General features: G+C 41.4%; 1 protein-coding gene across 4 annotated transcripts in view; it reads left to right on the forward strand.

The window, feature by feature from the left end:
* Nucleotides 1-22,239, forward strand: part of LOC126426775 (zinc finger protein OZF-like) — a 162,700-nt gene that overhangs the window by 138,975 nt on the left and 1,486 nt on the right. For all 4 annotated transcript variants that reach the window (XM_050088767.1, XM_050088764.1, XM_050088765.1 and 1 more), the window contains exon 7: nt 14,451-14,488. In XM_050088767.1, coding sequence (XP_049944724.1) covers nt 14,451-14,488 — 38 coding nt within the window. The remainder of the gene's footprint in view (nt 1-14,450; nt 14,489-22,239) is intronic.

Here is a 22,239-nt window from a genome sequence, read left to right on the forward strand (position 1 = left end):
AACGCACACTCCGCTGCAGAGTGAAAATCTCATTCTGGAAATGTGTGTACAAGTTTGTTTGTTGTGTGTGTGTGTGTGTGTGTGTGTGTGTGTGTGTGTGTGTGTGTGTTTTGTCTACTTCAGAAGAAGGCCTTTGAATGAGAGCTTTCTTGCTTATGAGTCTTTTTTGTTGTGCCTGTCTGTGACTCAACAGCTTCACTATATGGTGAGTAGCAGTCTATCGTTCTCATAATGTTGTCTTTATTTAAATATTAACATAAATAAACTTACAATTAAACAAATATTTTTGTGAACATTTCACTTTACAGAATACAGAGATAAGTTTGACTTAAACAGAATTTTGCCAAAAGTAAACTTTAACATAATTCAGTCTGTCGGCAGTAAGTTGCAGCTAACTTTAAATTAGCTCTCAGTGTCATTATTATTTTAACTGTTAACATTATCACGTGACCTCAAACAGAAACCATATAATTGAGGATACTTATTTTTTCATTATTTTATCGTATATGCTTTCGAGCTGATCTGACGTTATCCTGTTGTTACCTAAAACAATTATGTTGCGAAACACTTTTAAGTTTGACAGCATTAACTGGCAAATGGGAAAATATGAACAGAAATTGTGATACTCTACAATACTTCTGACATAATATAATGTTTTGCATTAAATAGGTGCATCTAGTTCTACACTTGCCTTTTGCACTGAGGTGACAAATCGTAGGACTATATACCGTGCCGAACCTCCTTTTTGCTGACACAGTGGAGCAACTCGACATGGCGTGGATTCGACAAGTCGTTAGCTGTCCCCTGCAGTAATATTGAGCCACTGTGCATCTATAGCCATGCACAATTGTGAAAGCGTTGCTGGTGCAGGACGCTGTGCACGAGCCGACGTCTCGATTGTCTCTCATAAAATGTCAATGGGATTCATGTAGGGCAATCTGGGTGGCCATATCACTCTCTTGAATTGTTCAGAATGTTCTTCAAATGACTCACAAACAGTTGTGGTCCAGTGACATGGTACATTGTCAGCCGCAAAAATTCTTTCATTGTTTGGGAACGTGAAGTCCATTAATGGTTGTAAATAGTCTCTTAAGTTGCCAAATGTAACCATTTCCAGTCAATCATCAGTTCAGTTTGACCAGAGGATCCAGTCAGTTCCGTGTAAACAAAGCTGACACCATTACGTCACCACCACCAGCTCGCACAGCGGTTGTCAATAAATCGGATCCACGATTTCGTGAGGTCTGCATCGTGCTCGAACCCTACCGTCAGCTCTTACCGACTGAAATCTGGACTCATTTGACCGGGGCACGTCGTTCCCATCATTTAGGGTCCGACCGATACGGTCACGAGCCCAGGAGAGGCGACGTCCTGTCACTGAAGGCGCACGCGTCAGTCGTCTGCTGCCACAGCCCGTCAGCACCAAATTTTGCTGCACTGCCCAGACAGATATGTTACGTCCCACATAGATTTCTGCAGTTAATTAGTGCCGTATTGCTTGTCTTGAGGCCGTTGGCTACTGCACTGTCCATCGTGAGAGGTAATGCCTGAAATTCGGTATTCTCGGGACACTCTTGGCGCTGTGGATCTTGGACTATTGAATTCACTGAAGATTTATGAAACAGAACCTCATGCGTGTGATATTACCACCATCTGTATATGTGAATATTGCTATCCTGCTCAGTGTACATTACAGTATTTATATTTAGGCAAACTCCATTGCCAGCTCACGTCGGGTTTCCCTGTTTCTTGCCACAGCCTCGGGCAGTCTGTCCACCGTAATGCAAATGGAGCCGTGTTGGGCCACTCTCTTGAAACGTGTGGTGCTTCAAAAAGATTCCCATGATTTTGCAAGCTTGAATCTTCTGCACAAATGAAGCTAGAAACAGCACGAATTATAACTTACGCATAGGACTACAAAGTTTATGTTTGTAAAATTACCATCTGGTCCTACAAGAATACCTCTTACATTCTTGCGCTTTAGCCTTGAGCTACATTTCCCAGTTACATTTATGATGGAAGTTTTCATTTATCTTAAATGAATGTTCAATTTATCATCCACTACCCACACAAACAATCTGGAGTCGTGGTGACGACTGTCCGAGAAGCCGAAATCCGATTCCTGACTATATAAATAATATTATTATGTCTACAGTTATTGTTTTCAGTGGTGCTAGTATGCTGTGTTGAAGTTCACCGGAAGTTGTTTGATGAGAAGGCATATAAATGCAGTCTTCCACACTCTCACACCACAGAAGCCCACAAATTCAGAGTTCGGTGGTGTAATGAGAGATCTGCACGTCCGTCATAAGGTGATCCGTCGTTGAGGCAGTTCGTTGTTGAGAAATATTCTTATGTCGAGGTGCCAGGGCAGTAGTGTTACTGGAAACAACTTTTTGGCACATTGCATTATTGTGTTATTGCTATATTGACTCAGTACGAAATTGCCGACAGATGAGTTAGCGAGCGAGCTGCAGTAGGAAACCCCTCCTGGCAACTACACGAGCTGACAGATTATGAGTGACCTTGAGGTAAACTTTTAGTGTCATTGTGTGAGTTTAAATTTACGTATTCTTGTGAAATTTTATGGACCTTTTTGAGACACTGTGTGCATCTCTGACTGATTAATCTGAGTTTTACAGCCCTCACTTTGAGCCCTCTGCTGGAATTGCTATTTATCTCCGGCTCTAAACGAAGGGTCATCACAAGATGAGGCAAGTTCCCAGAGAACTATCGATCTCGACCGGTTTCTGTCTGCGGTATCCGTAACTGAGTATCTTAACACGGCGCAGTTTCCTGGAACCTTTACGAAGACTTACAACAAACGAGGTGACGCAGAGAAGGGAAAGAATCACGCCCATTATGTTTGAAAGAGTTTGACGATAACTCTACTCTCACTAAAGTCGTGAATGAACTGTTGCAGTGCCTACAGTTTCGACTCGTATTCGGAAGGACGGCAGGTGACGTTCTCTGCTACTCCCTCTTGTATTTTACATTAATTTGACTCGAACTTTTTAGTGTCGAGCTAAACAAAACGCATCGGGTAACGGTGGGGAAGTGGAAGTCTAATGTGGGTGCTTGGCTGTAGTGAGTAGTAGACCTCTCTTTTAGATTCTGCACCTTCGAAGTCCGGCCGCACATCCTCGATCTGTTAAATTCACCTCGTCTTACCTGCAGTGGAACTTCCAGTAGGCTGCAATCCACTGTACAAACTCCGATAGCCAGTTGTGCTACGACAACAGTGTTCGCGAGGAAGTCGGTAAAGCTGTAAATAAATAACAGAAACGTGTGGTAAAATGTTTAGATACTGTCAAGGCCCAGTGTCCTCCAATTCTGTAGGTGTACGTTCGTTATAGCAATCGCGCAAGACTACAAATTTCTTTGATCAGAATTCACAGACCTCAAGTGACCATAACTTCTCACTCCCATCCCATCTATATTGAAAAATTACTCGTGTGCCAATTTGCACTGTTAAGGTGCCACAACTCCACTGTGCTTTGCAGCATACGAGTGTCGGCACCTGCCACACGCAACTTTGGACCGTAGTGACAGAATACTTTAGGAACTGCTGACACTCACTAACCAGACGTTCTCCAAAAACCAAGCTTGTAAAATAATTTCCGTGTCACACTCGGTTGAGCTTACTGACAAGAATTGAAGCCACAGCCTATTGCCTGTCCTAAGCTTTGAACATTGCCTGACATTGTCAGATTCTGAAAGAAGTTGTCCCCGATCCCACTCCACACTCTTCCCGACAGTGGCACGTCACTCCCCACCGCTGCCCGTCAGCGACACCACAAAATCCACAGTAAGAATTGTTAATCCTTTCGATATTGCAACAACATGCATTGATTTCCATTGGGGAGGCACACTCGGAATGAAAACTTACAGAATTTCTGCGTAATGTCATCCACTTTGTCCTCTGTCCTTTTACGCTACCTCGGGCTCTTCCAAGAGTCCTTACTGAATGGGTGTCCACGTCTGCGAACTATGCAGTATTTATGCTCGGGACTCAGTGTATGAAGTGTTGTCAAAAATAACGGGAAATTTTATAATTTTCCAGGTTTTATATATTCAATTTTCGATTTTTTTCTTGTCACCTTGTTGGTACACATGCTTGTGACGTATGTTTGCATTTTCAGCTGTATTGAATATTTAGTTTATAGTTTACAGCCAAAAAGTTTATACATGTTTTAGAGTGCTCGGCAGATTTTCACTTTCAAAAAAGATCAAAGAATTTGTATTATTTCAGATCGATAAGCTGAATTAAACCTCAAATATCTCTTTATTCTCCACTCAGACCATGATGCTGTTTTCACCAAACCAATGCTGATGAAATGTTGTATACACCTACACATGACTACATCTGATTACTTCTCTCCTTCACTACATTAATTTGTTGACAAAGAGTGTGATGAGTGTGCACATTTGGGCAGATGCACCGCTACCCTGACTCAGCTGGTTCAAACCTTTGGTTGGCCATTATTATATAGGTTTCCCGTGCTCTCCATAAGTATATTTGATACCATTTCTTAAAAAGATTTCAGTAGATTTGTAAATTTTTTAATTGTTTGGCCTTCTGGGGCCTACCTAAAATAATGTGTATCTTCATTATTTCTCCTGCTTTTCTTCTCCGTAGTTTTTGATTCTTTCGCTATGCTATTCTCTTCTTTCTTCTGTTCCTGTTGCACCTGTCTTTTTTCTTTGTTTTCTCCTTGAAGCCCTTGAAACTTTTTCCTTTTGCTCTCAACTTTTTTCTATTCTTTCCTCCATTATTTCCATTTCCCTATAACTTCTTTGATGCATGTCATTCATGTTTTCGCATTTCCATCAAAAATGTTAAAAACTTCTTTGTTATTGTCTCGTCTAGCCTTTTTAGACATCTGTAGCATGCAACTCTTCTCCTCCTCATTGTGCCTAACATTTGTTCTGTTCTTTCATAATGTTGTTTATTGCTTCTTAATTTCCATTTTCCATTGTCATATTTTGGTCCATAGATTTTCCTGACTGTTTTCGTCTCCTCCTTTTTATTCCACCTAATTGCGTGACTGTGTATAATGAAACGATTCTGAAACATATTTTTGTCTAACGAAAGTGTTGTTATGCCAGAGTTTTGCATATACAGATAAAGATTTCTTGTTATCCCAGTATTTTTATTAATTGATAGCCCTTACAAACTTAGCATCTTTGTCCAAAGCATTTGGTTGTATCATTTCAACTAGATACATAATTTTTGTAGCATTTTTTATTCTCCCATAATCAGCCTCTATGTACTTTGGTGCCTTCTCCATGTCTGTCATATACTGTGGCATATTTTCTTAAGATCATATATATGTTCTTTAGATAATATTTTTTAATTGCTGGAAAAATCCACAAACAGCATTTTTGTCAAGTTCTGTTGGTAATGATGATTTATTTTTTTTTTAACATATTTCGAAAAGGCTGTGATAAAATATGTAAATTTATTTTCTGTAAAAATACCGAAAATATTAGATCTTTTTCTTTAATAATTCATTTGAAAATTTTCCATAAACGACTAAAAAGCACGTATTTGCAAAATGGTGTTTCAAATTTCAACAACAGTCTAATGCAGTCCTGGGCCATAGGAAGGATTTTCTGTTACTGGACAAAGAGTTGTCTGTGCTTCTGGTAGCTGCTTTTGACCTTTCTGTGGCTGGCCTCTCCAGATGCATCTGTTTCCTCTCTGCATTCGTCTTTCATTCACTGTCCGTGAAAGACGTAGCACTGATTGTGTGTTGCTTGGAGCATACTACACTCTATTGTATGTAGCAGGAACATCATATATGAGGGGAATTTAAAAAGTAACACAGGTATTATTATGACAGATGAAGTAACTTCTTCTAAATTCTACATGTCACTTTCAAGTGACACACATACATGACAACATTTTCAACACAGTCGCTAAGTCTCTGTAACCGACAGTCAGAACGTTTGCCGATCGTTCAGTTCCGCAATGATAGGTATACCATGTTCGGTCGTGGAAGTGTACCTGGAAAGTTATCGAGCAGCCTCGTTGTTGGGAAAATATCTTTCCCTTCAGATGTTCTCTCAACTTGTAGAGAAGCAGGAAATCGGGTGCAAGAGCTGGACTTAACGGTCGAAGTGCCTTACGCCTGTGTGGCCTCGGTCGAATTGTTGGCACCTCTTTTCACTACCCCTGGACACGACATTGCACTCGGTCTGCATACCTCCAGACTTTCACAGCGAAACGGTGTGCAATTTAGATGTTTCGCTTACAGGAATTGTACAGCACCACGCGTTTCGACTTCGCCATACGTTTCCTGTTGCCACGCCATTCCACTCGCACAGTGTGGTGCACGTGTTACCCGTGTCGCAGTGGACCTGTGTCCGCAGGAAACCCGGAACGTGCACGCTCCTCTTTTTTCACAGTGGTCCACTCCTGTCATGAGACGTGTAACTTACTTTCTGAGTTCCCTACGTACTTCAAACTGCAGAGTGTAATATACAGGTCTTGAACATTTACGTAAATTGTTTCCAGAGGTACTAGAAACTGTGTGTGATGGATAATGTGTGTCAGTAGTGGTGAGGAGGATGTGGTCAGGGCTGCTCAGCTGTGTCTCGATCGACTCATCTGCGAGGCTGAGGAATTGTGTGCACAACTGAACCTCGGTTGTAACGCTTTGACAAGATGTTACACATCATTTGGCGCAAATTGTATGCGAGATAGGTGCACTAACGACATAATGCAAAATTACAGACCAATATCTCCAACTTCTGTTTGGTGCAGAATCCTGAAACATATTCTCAGTTCGAATATAATAAACTTTCTCGAGACTGAGTAGCTTACATCCACGAGTCGGCACAGTTTTACTCGGCTCACCCTTATTTCACGAGATATACTACAAAATATGGATGAAGGACAACAGGTAGACCATTCGACAAAGTGCCCCCATTGCAGGATATTAATGAAGGTCTTCGATGGCGAATGTTCGTTACAGACGAGGGTATCGGGAGGAATGCCCCGAGGAAATGTGATGGGACCGCTGTTGTGAAACTTCCTGGCAGATTAAAACTGTGTGCTGGACCGAGACTCGAACTCGAGACCTTTGCCTTTTGCGGGCAAGTGCTCTACCAACTGAGCTACCCAAGCACGACTCACACCCCGTCCTCACAGCTTTACTTCTGCCATTACCTCCTCTCAGATGGTAGAGCGCTTGCCAGCGAAAGGCAAAGGTCCCGAGTTCGAGTCTCAGTCTGGCACACAGTTTTAATCTGCCAGGAAGTTTCATATCAGCGCACACTCCGCTGGAAACATCCCCCAGGCTGTGGCTAAGCCGTGTCTCCGCAATATCCTTTCTTTCAGGAGTGCTAGTTCTGCAAGGTTCGCAGGAGAGCTTCTGTAAAGTTTGGAAGATAGGAGACGAGATTCTGGCAGAAGTACAGCTGTTAGGAGGGGGCGTGAGTCGTGCTTGGGTGGCTCAGATGGTAGAGCACTTGCCACTGCGAAAGGCAAAGGTCCCGAGTTCGAGTCTCAGTCCGGCACACGGTTTTAATCCTAGAAGTTTCATATCGGTGCACACTCAACTGCAGAGTGATAATCTCATTGGGGACCACCGTTATTCTCCGTATACATAAATGATTTTGCAGACAGTGTGGGCAGCAGTCTGCAGCTGTTTTCTGGTGATGCCATAGTGTACAGTATGGTGTCGAAGTTGAGTGACGGTAGGAAGATACGAGATAACTTAGACAAAATTTCCAGTTGGTGTGACGAATGGAAGCTACGCGTAAATGTGGAAAAATGTAAGTTAATGCAGTGAGTAGGAAGATCAAACCTGTAATGTTCGGATACAGTATTACTAGTGTCCTGCTTGACACAGTCAAGTCGTAGAAATTTCTGGGCATAGCTCTGCAAAGCGATATGAGGTGGAACGAGTGTGAGAAGGATGGTAGGGACGGCGAATGGTCGACTTGGGTTCATTAGTAGACTGTTAGGAAAGAGTAGTTCATCTTTAAAGGAGACCGGATATAGGCCACAGGTGCAACCCATTCTCGAGTACTGCTCCCAGTGTTTGCAATCCGTACCAGGTCAGATTGAGAAAAGACGTCGAAGCATTTTAGAGACGGACTGCTAGATTTGTTACCGGCGGGCTCAAACAATGTTTAAATGTTACGGAGATGCTTCAGGAGCCCAAATGGGAATGCCTGGAGGGAAGGCGATTTTTTTTCCCTCCGAAAAACACTATTAGGAAAATTTAGAGAACCAGCATTGCGAGCTGACTGCTGAACGATTCTACTGCCACCAGCATACGTTGCACCTAAAGACCTTGTAGATAAGATTTGAGGAACTACAGCTCCTACAGAGGCAGTCAGTCAGTCATTTTTCACTGCTCGATTTTTGAGTGGATCAGGAAGGGAAGTGACTAGTAGTGGTACAGAGGCAGAGCACCCTCTGCCATGCACCACACAGTGGCTTGCGGAATATGTACGTAGATGTAGATAAAAGGATGTTGATGTAGAATATGACAGGCTCCACAACAGTTTTTGACCGTTAACCCTTTCACATCCTACTACGCCGTTCCCCAAGTGCTGTGGACATTTATACAGGCACCGCTTGCATTTTCCTACAGTGTGTGGTGGTTTATCTTTTAAAAAATTATTTATATTTTGATTAAATTATAATTCTCTTGTGAAATTTCAGAAATTTGTTGTGAGTTTTGCACCACTTCTTGACGGAAAGAGCAAAGACTTTTCAAAAACTTAACTACTGTATGTGATAGTTTATGTCACCTGAAATCGTTTGCAGAAGGCGTAGTGTTCTCAAGATTAAAAACAGAGTTCACATTACAACTTAATTTATTTGTGTCGTGATCATGTTCGATCACGACCGGATATGAGAGATAGCAACTACGAACAGAGAAACCTAAGGGACCAGACAGAGCTGGAAATTCTCTTTTCTATACTATACCACACGTTAAAAGAAATTGGATTTAAATCACAAACAACTTAAATGGCAATGCACCTTCTGCCTTAACTATGACGTTTGCCAACATGCATTCAGTCCCTGGTTGTTGTTGTTGTTGTTGTTGTTGTTGTTGTCTTCAGTCCTGAGACTGGTTTGATGCAGCTCTCCATGCTACTCTATCCTCTGCAAGCTTCTTCATCTCCCAGTACTTACTGCAACCTACATCCCTCTGAATCTGCTTAGTGTATTCATCTCTTGGTCTCTCTCTACGATTTTTACCCTCCACGCTGCCCTCCAATACTAAACTGGAGACCCCTTGATGCCTCAGAACATGTCCTACCAACCGGTCCCTTCTTCTTGTCAAGTTGTGCCACAAACTCCTCTTCTCCCCAATTCTACTCAATACCTCCTCATTAGTTATGTGATCTACCCATCTAATCTTCAGCATTCTTCTGTAGCACCAAATTTCGAAAGCTTCTGTTCTCTTCTTGTCCAAACTATTTATCATCCATGTTTCACTTCCATTCATGGCTACACTCCATACAAATACTTTCAGAAACAACTTCCTGACATTTAAATCTATACTCGATATTAACAAATTTCTCTTCTTCAGAAACCCTTTCCTTGCCATTGCCAGTCTACATTTTATATCCTCTCTACTTCACCGAGCGAGGTGGCGCAGTGGTTAGCACACTGGACTCGCATTCGGGAGGACGACGGTTCAATCCCGTCTCCGGCCCTCCTGATTTAGGTTTTCCGTGATTTCCCTAAATCGTTTCAGGCAAATGCCAGGATGGTTCCTGTGAAAGGGCACGGCCGATTTCCTTCCCCATCCTTTCCTCACCCGAGCTTGCGCTCTGTCTCTAATGACCTCGTTGTCGACGGGACGTTACACACTAATCTCCTCCTCCTCCTCCTCCTCCTCCTCCTCTCTACTTCGACCATCATCAGTTATTTTGCTCCCCAAATAGCAAAACTCATTTACTACTTTAAGCGTCCCATTTCCTAATCTAATTCCTTCAGTATCATCCGACTTAATTTGACTACATTCCATTATCCCCGTTTTGCTTTTGTTGATGTTCATCTTATATCCTCCTTTCAAGACACTGTCCATTCCGTTCAATTGCTCTTCCAAGTCCTTTGCTGTCTCTGACAGAATTACAATGTCATCGGCGAACCTCAAAGTTTTTATTTCTTCTCCATGGATTTTAATACCTACTCCGAATTTTTCTTTTGTTTCCTTTACTGCTTGCTCAATATACAGATTGAATAACATTGGGGATAGGCCACAACCCTGTCTCACTCCCTTCCCAACCACTGCTTCCCTTTCATGCCCCTCGACTCTTATAACTGCCATCTGGTTTCTGTACAAATTGTAAATAGCCTTTCGCTCCCTGTATTTTACTCCTGCCACCTTTAGAATTTGAAATGAGTATTCCAGTCAACATTGTCAAAATCTTTCTCTAAGTCTACAAATTCTAGAAACGTAGGTTTGCCTTTCCTTAATCTTTCTTCTAAGATAAGTCGTAAGGTCAGTGTTGCCTCACGTATTCCAATATTTCTACGGAATCCAAACTGATCTTTCCCAAGGTCGGCTTCTACCAGTTTTTCCATATGTCTGTAAAGAATTCGCGTTAGTATTTTGCAGCTGTGACTTATTAAACTGATAGTCTGGTAATTTTCACATCTGTCAGCACCTGCTTTCGTTGGGATTGGAATTATTACATTCTTCTTGACGTCTGAGGGTATTTCGCCTGTCTCATACATCTTGCTCACCAGATGGTAGAGTTTGGTCAGGACTGGCTCTCCCAAGGTCGTCAGTAGTTCCAATGGAATGTTGTCTATTCCCGGGGCCTTGTTTCAACTCGGGTCTTTCAGTGCTCTGTCAAACTCTTCACGCATTATCGTATCTCCCATTTCATCTTCATCTACACCTCTTCCATTTCCATAATATTGTCCTTAAGTACATCACCCTTGTATAGACCCTCTATATACTCCTTCCACCTTTCTGCTTTCCCTTCTTTGCTTAGAACTGGGTTTCCATCTGAGCTTTTGAAATTCATGCAAGTGGTTCTCTTTTCTCCAAAGGTCTCATTAATTTTCCTGTAGGCAGTATCTACCTACCCCTAGTGAGATAAGCCTCTACAGCCTTACATTTGTCCTCTAGCCATACCTGCTTAGCCATTTTGCACTTCCTGTCGATCTCATTTTTGAGACGTTTGTATTCGTTTTTGCCTGCTTCATTTACTGCATTTTTATATTTTCTCCTTTTATCAATTAAATTCAATATTTCTTGTGTTACCCAAGGATTTCTACTAGCCCTCGTCTTTTTACCTACTTGATCCTCTGCTGCCTTCACTACTTCATCCCTCAGAGCTACCCATTCTTCTTCTACTGCATATCTTTCCCCCATTTGTGACAATTGTTCCCTTACGCTCTCCTGGAACTCTGTACAACCTCTAGTTTAATCAGTTTGTCCAGGTCCCATCTCCTTAAATTCCCACCTTTTTGGAGTTTCTTCAGTTTTAATCTACAGGTCATAACAAATAGATTGTGGTCAGAGTCCACATCTGCCCCTGGAAATGTCTTACAATTTAAAACCTGGTTCCTAAATCTCTGTCTTACCATTATATAATCTATCTGATACCTTTTAGTATCTCCAGGCTTTTTCCATGTATACAACCTTCTTTTATGATTCTTGAACCAAGTGTTAGCTATGATTAAGTTCTGCTCTGTGCAAAATTCTGCCAGACGGCAGACGGATTCCTCTTTCATTTCTTACTCCCAATACATATTCACCTACTATGTTTCCTTCTCTCCCTTCTCCTACTCTCGAATTCCAGTCACCCATGACTATTAAATTTTCATCTCCCTTCACTATCTGAATAATTTCTTTTATCTCATCATACATTTCATCAATTCCTTCATCATCTGCACAGCTAGTTGACATATAAACTTGTGCTATTGTAGTAGGTGTGGGCTTCGTGTCTATCTTGGCCACAATAATGCGTTCACTATGCTGTTTGTAGTAGCTTACCCGCACTCCTATTTTCTTTATTCATTATTAAACCTACCCCGGCATTACCCCTATTTGATTTTGTATTTATAACACTATTCACCTGACCAAAAGTCTTGTTCCTCCTGCCACTGAACTTCACTAATTCCCACTATATCTAACTTTAACCTATTCATTTCCCTTTTTAAATTTTCTATCCTACCTGCCCAATTAAGGGATCTGACATTCCACACTCTGATCTGTAGAACGACAGTTTTCTTTCCCCTGATAACGACGTCCTCCTGAGTAGTCCCCACCCGGAGATCCGAATGGGGCACTATTTTACCTCCCGAATATTTTACCAAAGAGGACACCATCATTATTTAATCATACAGTAGAGCTGCATGCTCTTGGGAATAATTATGGCTGTAGTTTCCCCTTGCTTTCAGCCGTTCACAGTACCAGCACAGCAAGGCTGTTTTGGTTGGTGTTATAAGGCCAGATCAGTCAATCATCCAGACTGTTGCCCCCGCAACTACTGAAAAGGCTGCTGCCCCTCTTCAGGAACCACACGTTTGTCTGGCCTCTCAGTAGATACCCCTCTTTTGTGGTTGCACCTACAGTACGACCATCTGTATCGCTGAGGCACGCAAGCCTCCCCACCCACGGCAAGGTCCATGGTTCATGGGATCCCTGGTAGCTGTATGAAATCTAGAAAAACACTGTTATTTCTGTTGCCATTAATAGGAGATGGATAGCACAGAAATACTTTAAGTAATAAGCAGGCAGTACAGCATTTGAGAGCACAATAACCAATATAATTACCTTAGTCAGTATTGCTAACAATATGCTCCATACAATTTCAATTTTCTATCTTGCTGGTTGTTTCTTTAAATAAAGTACTTTATCATCTTCTATATTTCATCTCAGATGCACACATAAATTCTAACATAGCACTGAACAATAGTAATATTTTGTAATAACTAATTAATGATTGCGGACTGCACCACATACACGTCTGCCATCTTCAAAAAATGTATCAGGACTGTGGTAACAGGAGAGGGTTACAATTCTTCAGCTGTCAAAAAATAAGAAACACAAAATATCGCTATCGATACAAGTTATGAACAATTCGTATTCTGTGCCGTGACACGTAAGATATTCTTTGAAATATCAGGTGGTCGCTGCTAAGCGACAATCTAAGAAATTTTTACACAAATTGTATGGCTTCTATGAGCCTGCACGGTTAGATTATCGAATGTAAGTTTATTTAAGCCATCGAAACAGGTACTAATATTACAAGCGCTATGGATGTCTGAATGCTTCCTGAGCTGCTGACACCATTGCTGCAGATGAGTTACTTCCATGACTTGGTGAATAAAGTGTTTCCAGAATTCATCATGTAACATATGTGCATTATTGTGTGCTATCATTTGCAAATGACTTCATTTTGATATCTTGAATCGTTTATGAGCTACGACAGTTGTTATGACAATGTGGTTTGCACATCGTGCGCAACTGTGCTTCAGATATAAAACCCAATTAATTGAGACCAAAATGAGATATCCTTCTGCTCTCCATTTTAAATAAAATTTCGATATCTTATCTAGATTTCATTCACTTCAATGTATGATCCAAAATGACCCATACATAAAGTTTATGCAATGCATTTTTAACTCTGCAAACTCTTTAAAACTTCTTGCAAGATTTTACTTAACCTGATGCAGCACATTAAGTATGACAGATAAGAAAAAGAAATTCAGTTCTTTACTGAGTGGAAATATCAGACTGTAAGATGTCCAAAAATCAAATTCTTTCACTTAATAGTTTTTGTAAAACCAGATGGTAAGTATTTCATATCAGCAGGAATTCTGTCTCTTAGGACAGGCACCAGTATTTTTCAAACAGTACAGCCATAACACAAGCCTCCTCAGCATGGAATGCAAAGAGCATGTCCGTAGCAGTGAAAGGCTGAACTGTCCCGCCACAAGCACCGCACAATTGTTGTTTGGCTCAAACTTCCACCTCTTTGTTCCTACGAAAGACTGAATTTATGGCCGATATATTCCAGATCCGGATGCTTTCATCACAGATGTGAGATGGTGTGTAGCCTCAGCCAGTCGTGGGCTCTGCTTCACTGTTGGCAAAGGTTTATAATGGACTGTGGTTGACTGTGTGGAAAAGTGATGGTATGTAGCTGAAATCTTGCTGTGTCGGTGTTGTTATGCCTTTTGTGTATGTTGTAGTTTTCATGGAACTAAATGGGAGCCACTGATTTCAGAATGATTATTATATGAAAGCTTTAGATGACCGTTAAATGTCTGAAGTGAAATTTTTGGAGAAAAGAATGGGACGAGATGGTAGCACTGACTAAATATAAATGTAAGAACATATTTTATCAGTTGTAATATGTTGTTGACACACCGTCTGTAACAGACAGAGGTGTTGCTAGTAAGTACATTCTGTGTTGTCCAATCAACCAACACATAATTGTCTCTCCTAATGTTCCAGGAACCAGGAGCGGCAGAGATATATTTTGACAGAACACGGTAAGTTTCAATAGTTTGAAGTGATATGTTGCCAGTTGTTAAAAGGAGTCAGTAAGGCAAATCTTTTTCTAGAATTATTAAGTGTATATTTTCTGGAGACTGAAGGTCTTTGTAAGGATTGACATAGTTTCCATGAGAAACAATAGCGTGTGTGTGTGTGTTTGTGTGTGTGTGAGAGAGAGAGAGAGAGAGAGAGAGAGAGAGAGAGAGAGAGAGAGACTGAAGACAGTGTAAGGCAGAGCTCAGATTGATACCCTGTTGTTAGACTCATCTTAAATTGCATCCTGACAGGAAATGTTTTTGTTGTAAATGTGTTTCCTGTCCTGTTTTAATGTAGTTTCAAGTACTACCTCTCACTAAGGTTTCTGTCCACGCATCTTACTTTCCCATAGTGTATCTGGACCATCTGCTACCCTGTGTCTAATAATGAGAAAACTGTATCGATATGTTGTGCTGCACTGTGAGTATAAAAAACTTAAAGACATTAAGAGAAATGCGTAATAGTCATTGGTGGATAAAAACATACTGCAGAAGAAGTGGCGACAATAATTTGCAATGGGACGAGTGTGGAAGATGACGCAGCCTTTTGTAAATTCGCTAGGATGTCATCCTTTGAATTTCAAATTATGGCTTTTGTGATAGTATTGTATGGTACAAAGAAGACACAAATTTCAGGAAAGCAATTACAGTGTTACTCTCAATATTTTGGCAGCTGCAGTTTCAAGCCAGAGATATGCATATTTGTTTCACATTTCAAAGTAAGCGACGTCTGAAATAATACCTGAGGTACGTGGAGGACCGGTTTTGAAGCCGCGAATGATTAGCAACCTGATCTGCTTCCCGATACAGCTGCTGCTGGCCCTAAATACAGCCGCAGTTCTTTCCAAAGACTCCTGTCATCTGTTTACATTCTTATAGCTGGAATTCCCGACATTCCACAAGCATTTCTCTGCCTCGTACGATGACAGCAGTTCCAAACCGTGTGGCCTTGTCTGCTACCTTTCAGTATCGTATTGATGGACTGCGTAAACAAGTGCAAAAGCGTACAAACTACAGGTGACCTAGTCACATACGAATGCTTCTGCCGTGCAGTGGCAAGGTGCAGGAGCTGGCCAAAAACATTGGGCTGACACACTCGTGGATAGCTATTTCCATGTTTCAGATGTGTTGCCAACATGAGTTTGCAGTGGTTGCCAGAAACATAGCCTGAAATTTGTTGCACACTTCACTTTGGATGCAGCTTTAGATACAGATCCATTCTGTCACCTAGAAGACAAAGTACAGGTGTGCAGAATGTCTAAACACTGGTGTGACTGCATTGAAGATTTTCGTAGCAAGCAGAACTCTTTGTATCATTCCAAATGTGGGGGCATCCACCAGAGTACTGTTCAGAATATATAAACAGCCAAACAGACAATGTTCGTGCCAGTCTGAGGTCCTACGCAGATGATGCAGTGTGAACAGTGTGGCAGTTGTGCATAGTAGACTACATAACAGAGCATGTGTGTCAACCGTCAGCACTTGTTTTAGTTATATTTTTCCATATACCTACACCGAGGTGACAAAAGTCGTGGGGTACCTCCTAATACTGTGTTCGACGTTCGTTTGCTGGGATAGTGCAGCAGCTCGACACGGCACGGACTCGACAGGTTGTTAGGAGTCCCCTGCAGAAATATGGAGCTGTGGTGCCTCTGCAGCCATCCGTAGTTATGAAAGTATGGCCGGTGCAAGATTTTGTGTGCAAACTGACCTTTCAATTATGCCCCGTAAACTTTTGATGGGATTCACATCAGGCAATCTGGGTAGCCAGCTCATTCGCTCGTATTGTCCAGATTATTCTTCAAGCCAATCGGGAACAGATGTGGCGCAGTGGCACGGTGCATTGTCATTCTTAGAAAATTTCGACGTTGTTTGTGAACGTGAAGTCCACGAACAGCAGCAGACGGTCTCCGTGTAGCCGATCCTATCCGTTTCCAGTCGACGGTCTGTTCAGTCGGCCCACACCGTAGTGGAGCCACAACCGGCTCGCTCGGTGCCTTGTCGAGAGCTCGAGTCCCTGCCTTCGTGGGGTCTGCACCACACTCCGACCTTGCCGTCAGATCTGACCGGCTGAAATTGGGACTCGTCTGACCAGGCCGTGGGTTTTCAGTAGTCTAGGGTCAAACCGATACGGTTATGAGCCCAGGAGAGGCATTACAGGCAACGTTACGCTGCCCGAGGCAGGATTCGAACCTGTGACCGTAGCGGTCGCGCAGTTACGGACTGTAGCACCTTGAACCGCTCGGCCACTTCAGCTGGGCCAAATACTGTCAAGATTGCTCTGTGTCAATTGTCTCATTGGTGCCCAAGTCGAAAATGTTGATTTGAATTAGAGCATGTAAGCTTTTAACCCTCAAGCACAACACCTTTTATCTTTTGTCGAGAAAATTTAATACTGCAGGTCCTATATTTTCAGATCGGGGACACAAACCAATCTGATACCATTAATAAGGAATATTCCTGTAGTACCGCGTGTGAATTTTACGTGATATAATCTCAATGTTATCGGTCGATAAACTGTCCGCAGACCTTACGTCTAATGTCAACACTGTTAAAGATCGCAACTGCTGTTGTAAACTCTGGTTAATATGTAAATTTAGGATATCTTCACACAAATTTCATCCAGACGAGAAGAACATTTGCAACTTGATATTTTTCAGTAAGCTGGTTAAAGATTCTGTGTAAAATATCTTCACAAAAAGCATAATATTGCACAAAAACTTCCATTTCGTGTATATATTATTTTTAAAGGTGTGACGTACTTCATTATAGTTTACTTCTGTTGAAGTATCATTCGAGGGTCCATTTCAAACAAAATGGTTCTATAGATCAATTCAATACTTTTGTTACATATAATATTGTAAATAATTCTAAACACCGTTCTGTAGTTTCTCAATAAAAACTCTCTCGTATCAATTTATTGCATATCAGTCATTGCAATTTATGTAAATAGAACAAAGGAACCAATGTTGTTGGACTTTGTGACTGAGCACTGAAGCCAGTGAATACCTCAAATACCCGGGAGGATCCTTCTGGAGCAGTTTGATGTGGAACCACCACAGAAGTCTAGCCACACTCAGTACTGGTTGGAAAAGATAACAAGGAAGCCTGATTTGTGCACCAAACCGGTCGCTTCCAAAGCCCAAGTTCAGACATTTGCTGACTTTTGTTTGTCAGTGGAGTACTTAAAGCATTAGATGCAGAACCAAGGCAACCACCTGTCAGTGGTATACTGGCTGTTCCAGGAGGAATGGTGAATATTCAGGGATGTGACAGGAATGTTCATTCAAAGCAAAAAGTCTAGTAAACACTAAGCTCTAAAATGTGTTCCTCAAGAGTTGTGAGTGCTTGTTCATCTTCACCACTTTGAAGCACATCTCTTCTCTTCAAAAATGTACTCATAGCTCTTAAGGTGTGCATTTTAGAACCCAATATTTACTTAACATTTTTCTCTTGTTTTGGTCCATACTTTTTTTTTTTTCAATAGAGGTGGAGCCCCTCCACGCCCACACCGGCATGATGGCCAACACAAAAGGTCTACTGCCATCTCTGCATAGGGGTTAGTATTCACTAAAGTGAGGTGTCGCAGGATGTGGGTACTGCGATGTTTGCGTACGTCTGGTTAGGGTTAACCATCAATACGCGCTCATCTGGAGATAGATTGGTCGAAATCGGACGAAGGGTAGTGGTTTGAAGGTCAGAGGAAAAAAAGTGCCGTGGCAAGAGCCAAGGGAAAAAAACCTCTGCGATAGTTAGGTCGGGTGGTAAGAGCAGTAGCGGTTGTCTTGCTGCCTGCGATAGGTCGTGCAAGGATAGGCTTTGTTAGTAGTGGGTATCGTGTGTGTCGATACCTTGACGTTGTGCGTTTTTGCTGCTCGGCGGCTGGCGCTGGGTGCTGCTACAGAGTCCTCGTTCAGCGTCAGCAACCTGCAACAGTTAGGTTTGTTATCGGTCTTGTGTCGGATAGGTCATATACCGGAAGCACAGTGTGAGGGAATGTTGGCAGCTTGTTTGTGCGTCTGTGGGCGAGCTTGTCGGTGTCCCTGCTGTGGCCTGTTGGTCAGCACTAATAGCAGCTGGTAGTTGCCAGTCAGTGTTGCTGATATGCAGGGGCTTACCGACGTTTGTCGCTGTTTGCGTATGTTAGTTTACCATAGGTGGCTATGCCCTAGCTAGCAGTGTCTTTGGCCGCTTGTGCTTCCACCTGTGGTTGTGATCGTAGTTTCCCAGAGTGAGGACGAAAGGATTGCTCGAGTGTCTCGAGTTCCTGTATAGTCGTGTGGCGTGTTTTTTGAATACTTCCTTGAGGGTATCAAGGCGGTATTCATGGTGAAGATCTACAGTGCATGTGTAGCGTGGAGCGTTGCTAATGATTCGTAGCACCTTGTTCTGTATGATCTGCAGGTGGCGCAGTCGTGTAGGAGCTGTATATCCCCAGACAGGAGCTGCGTATGTCATCAGAGGTCTAATCAGTGTCACGTATATGGACCTCGACACCCTCCTATTCAGTGTGCTTTCCCTGTTGAGCATTGGGTAGAGCTGTTTGAGCCTCGTGTGCGCTCGGTTGGCAACGTATTCGATGTGGTTCCCCCCATGTAAGTTTCCGGTCCAGCCAGACACCAAGGTATCTGACTTTCTCTCGGAAACGTATTGGGCGTGTATGTAGTGTTATTGGTCTACAGTGTTGATGTTTGCACAGTAGTTTCGGTCTGCGTGTGAACAGAACTGCTTCACACTTGTCGACGTTTACTTTAATACGCCATCGCTCCAACCGAGGCTCAGCTGTTCGGGTCCATACTACCACCTCTCGTAATATGGAAAGCAAAGAGTGTGCAGTACAAGAGATTTGTTTCACAATATTGAAGATGAAAAAATTGGTCGTACTCTTAAGGTATGCACTTTAGGGCTCGTGTCTACTGGACCTTTGTGCTTCCAGCGATCATTCCTGTGGTGTCCCTCAATAATGACCATTCTTCTGGAATAACTTGTGCGAAACTGGTATCGTCCCAAAAAACTTTAAGAAAAGTATTGTGATAACGATTCCAAAGAAGAACAGAGCAGCCATGTGTGAAAATCACAGCACATTCAGCATCCGAGCTCACACTTTCGAAAATATTACCAAAAATAATACACAGACACTTTAAGAACATAAGTAAAGCCAATTTATCTGAAGGTGAATTTGGCCTCTGAGAAGGCATAGACCGTGGTAACCATGGCATGTAGTGCCCGCAGAATCCTTAAGGCAGAGGGGCAATAGATCGACTCCCGTGCCTTCGCAGTATAACTGAGGGTAGCTCTACGGTCGACAGAATAAGTTTGTATAGCATTTGTAGACCTTTGGAAAGCATTTCACATTGCCAAGTGGAACAAACTAATCAAAATTGTAGTAGTGATTAAACTAAACTATAGACAGAAGAATAATAGTAAAGACAAGAAACACAAAAAAGGTGTTTAAAAAATGTTTTTCATCCTCTGCAATGATTTACAATGTGATGTAAGCTGAAAATGGGTTAACTAAATAAATAAAGACTATAAAACATGCTAAAATTTTGTGTTTTTATTTTATTAAAAAAAGTGGAAGTGCTTTTCTTGTTACTGCTTGTCTAAAATTCCTATCCTCTCTACTTCTATCATTGTAAGTTATCTTTGTTTCCTAATAGTAAAACCCTGTCTACTACTTTCAGCACCTTATTTCCTTATCTAATTCCCCTAGCATCGTGTGATTTAATTCAACTACACTATGTTGCACCTTTCTTGTACTGACAAATATCTCCATAAAAGACTTCTAACACTTAATTTATATTCGGGTTTGACACATTTCTATTTTTCAGAAATGATTTTCTTGCTGCTGCCAATCTGCATTTTATATTCTGTATACTTTTGGCCATCAGTTACTTTACTGTCCAAATAGCAAAACTCATATACTACTTTTACAGTCACATATTTCCTAATTTAATTCCAAATCATCACCTGCATTCCACTATCCTGATTTTACTTTTATTTAATATCATGTATTAACCATCTTTTGAATACGGTATCCTTGCCGTTCAACTGCTCTTCAAAGTCCTCTGCTGTCTCTGACAGAATTACAATGTCATCTGCAAACCTCAAAGTCTTAACACTCTCTGCCTCAACTTCTGTTCCCTTTCCGAATTTCTTCTGATTTTCTTTACTGCTAGCTCACTGTACAGATTTAATAACATTGTGATGAGGGTACAACCATGTCTCACTCCATTCTCAACCCCTGCTTCCCTCTCACGTTTTTTGACTCCTATAGGTGTAGTCTAGTTTCTGTACAAGTCGTAGATAATCTTTAGTTTACATTATTGTACCTCTGCTACTTTCAGAATTTATAAAAAATTTATTCCGGTCCTAGGTGTCGAAAGCTTGATGAGGTTGATAGAACACTTTTAACAACTGGACCAGTTACCCTCTGTAGAAATTGCAACACACTCACCATCTGGTCCAGTCGTGAGATTGTGGTGTCGTATGTCTGGAATCAGGTGTTAAGATCGTGGTATTCTGTACCTGACAAGGATGACAGTGCATTTGGCATCTGGGCATTTGCAATTCCTCCCTGGCCATCCGCATTTAGATCATCAACGGATTCCTTAAATCAATAAAGCAGAATGTTGGTTGGCACGGTTCCTTTCAAAAGGACTCTGCTGATTTCCTTTCCCATCCCACTTCAGTTTGAATTTGTATTCTGTCTCTAATGAGGTAACCATTGACAAATCCTTAAACCATAATCTCCTTTCTTTCCTCCGTTTCAGAATACTGTGTAGAACAGTGAAGTTATAATTGTAGCTATATCTCCAGATGGGGATGTTCTTGATTTGTACACACCTTTATACTCTCTCTCTCTTTCTCTCTCTCTCTCTCTCTCTCTCTCTCTCTCTCTCACACACACACACACACACACACACACACACACACAAGATTATTGAACATATACACAAATTATGCAGCATATTATTAATTTTCATGAATGTTTTGTGTGTCTGTAGTAACGTAAAGGCTATAGTCTGCCCAAATGACGTTTTCATATTAAGCCTGTGCACTTTACAGCCAACATAACTGCTAAATTAGTGCAGTGATAATGTATGCAGAGTGGCAGGGTGTAAGAATTTAAAATGAAATAAAAGACCTTCTTCTAAATAATGAAAAATGAATGCTGCATAATGTAGCAAACAAGTTAAATTTATTATACATTAACAATTTTTCACCGGATAATACGTGACAAGTGGTTCAACAATATTTGTTACATTCATTGAGATCTAATCATTTCACATAACATACAGTTTTGCTTTTAGAAATTTCCTATTTGTCTTAAGGTTTGTTAAATGCTTTCAGATATACAGCAGCTGTATTCACTGCATGCAGTCATCTCTACTCTGTTTTACATTAATTAATACACTTTCATGTGACATAAAACAATGTAGTGCCCATCATCCCATCACATTATTATTATTATTATTATTATTACAGATTGCAAATTATGCATGGACTGAGGTTTGAAGTCAGAATAAAACGAAATACTCAAATTATTAACCAAAAGTGTTAATTGTCTGTTCAAAATTGTGTGTTATTGCTAAAATCCTGAAGTGACAATATACAGGAACCAAGTATGCTGAGGTATCAGGTTCTTCGTTAAATGCCGAGATCGTGTAATACGTCATAACCTGACTACGGTGGTTACATTTCAGTGTGCA

This window comes from Schistocerca serialis, chromosome 11 (assembly GCF_023864345.2).
Source record: "Schistocerca serialis cubense isolate TAMUIC-IGC-003099 chromosome 11, iqSchSeri2.2, whole genome shotgun sequence".
Classification (NCBI taxonomy): Eukaryota; Metazoa; Arthropoda; class Insecta; order Orthoptera; family Acrididae; genus Schistocerca; species Schistocerca serialis.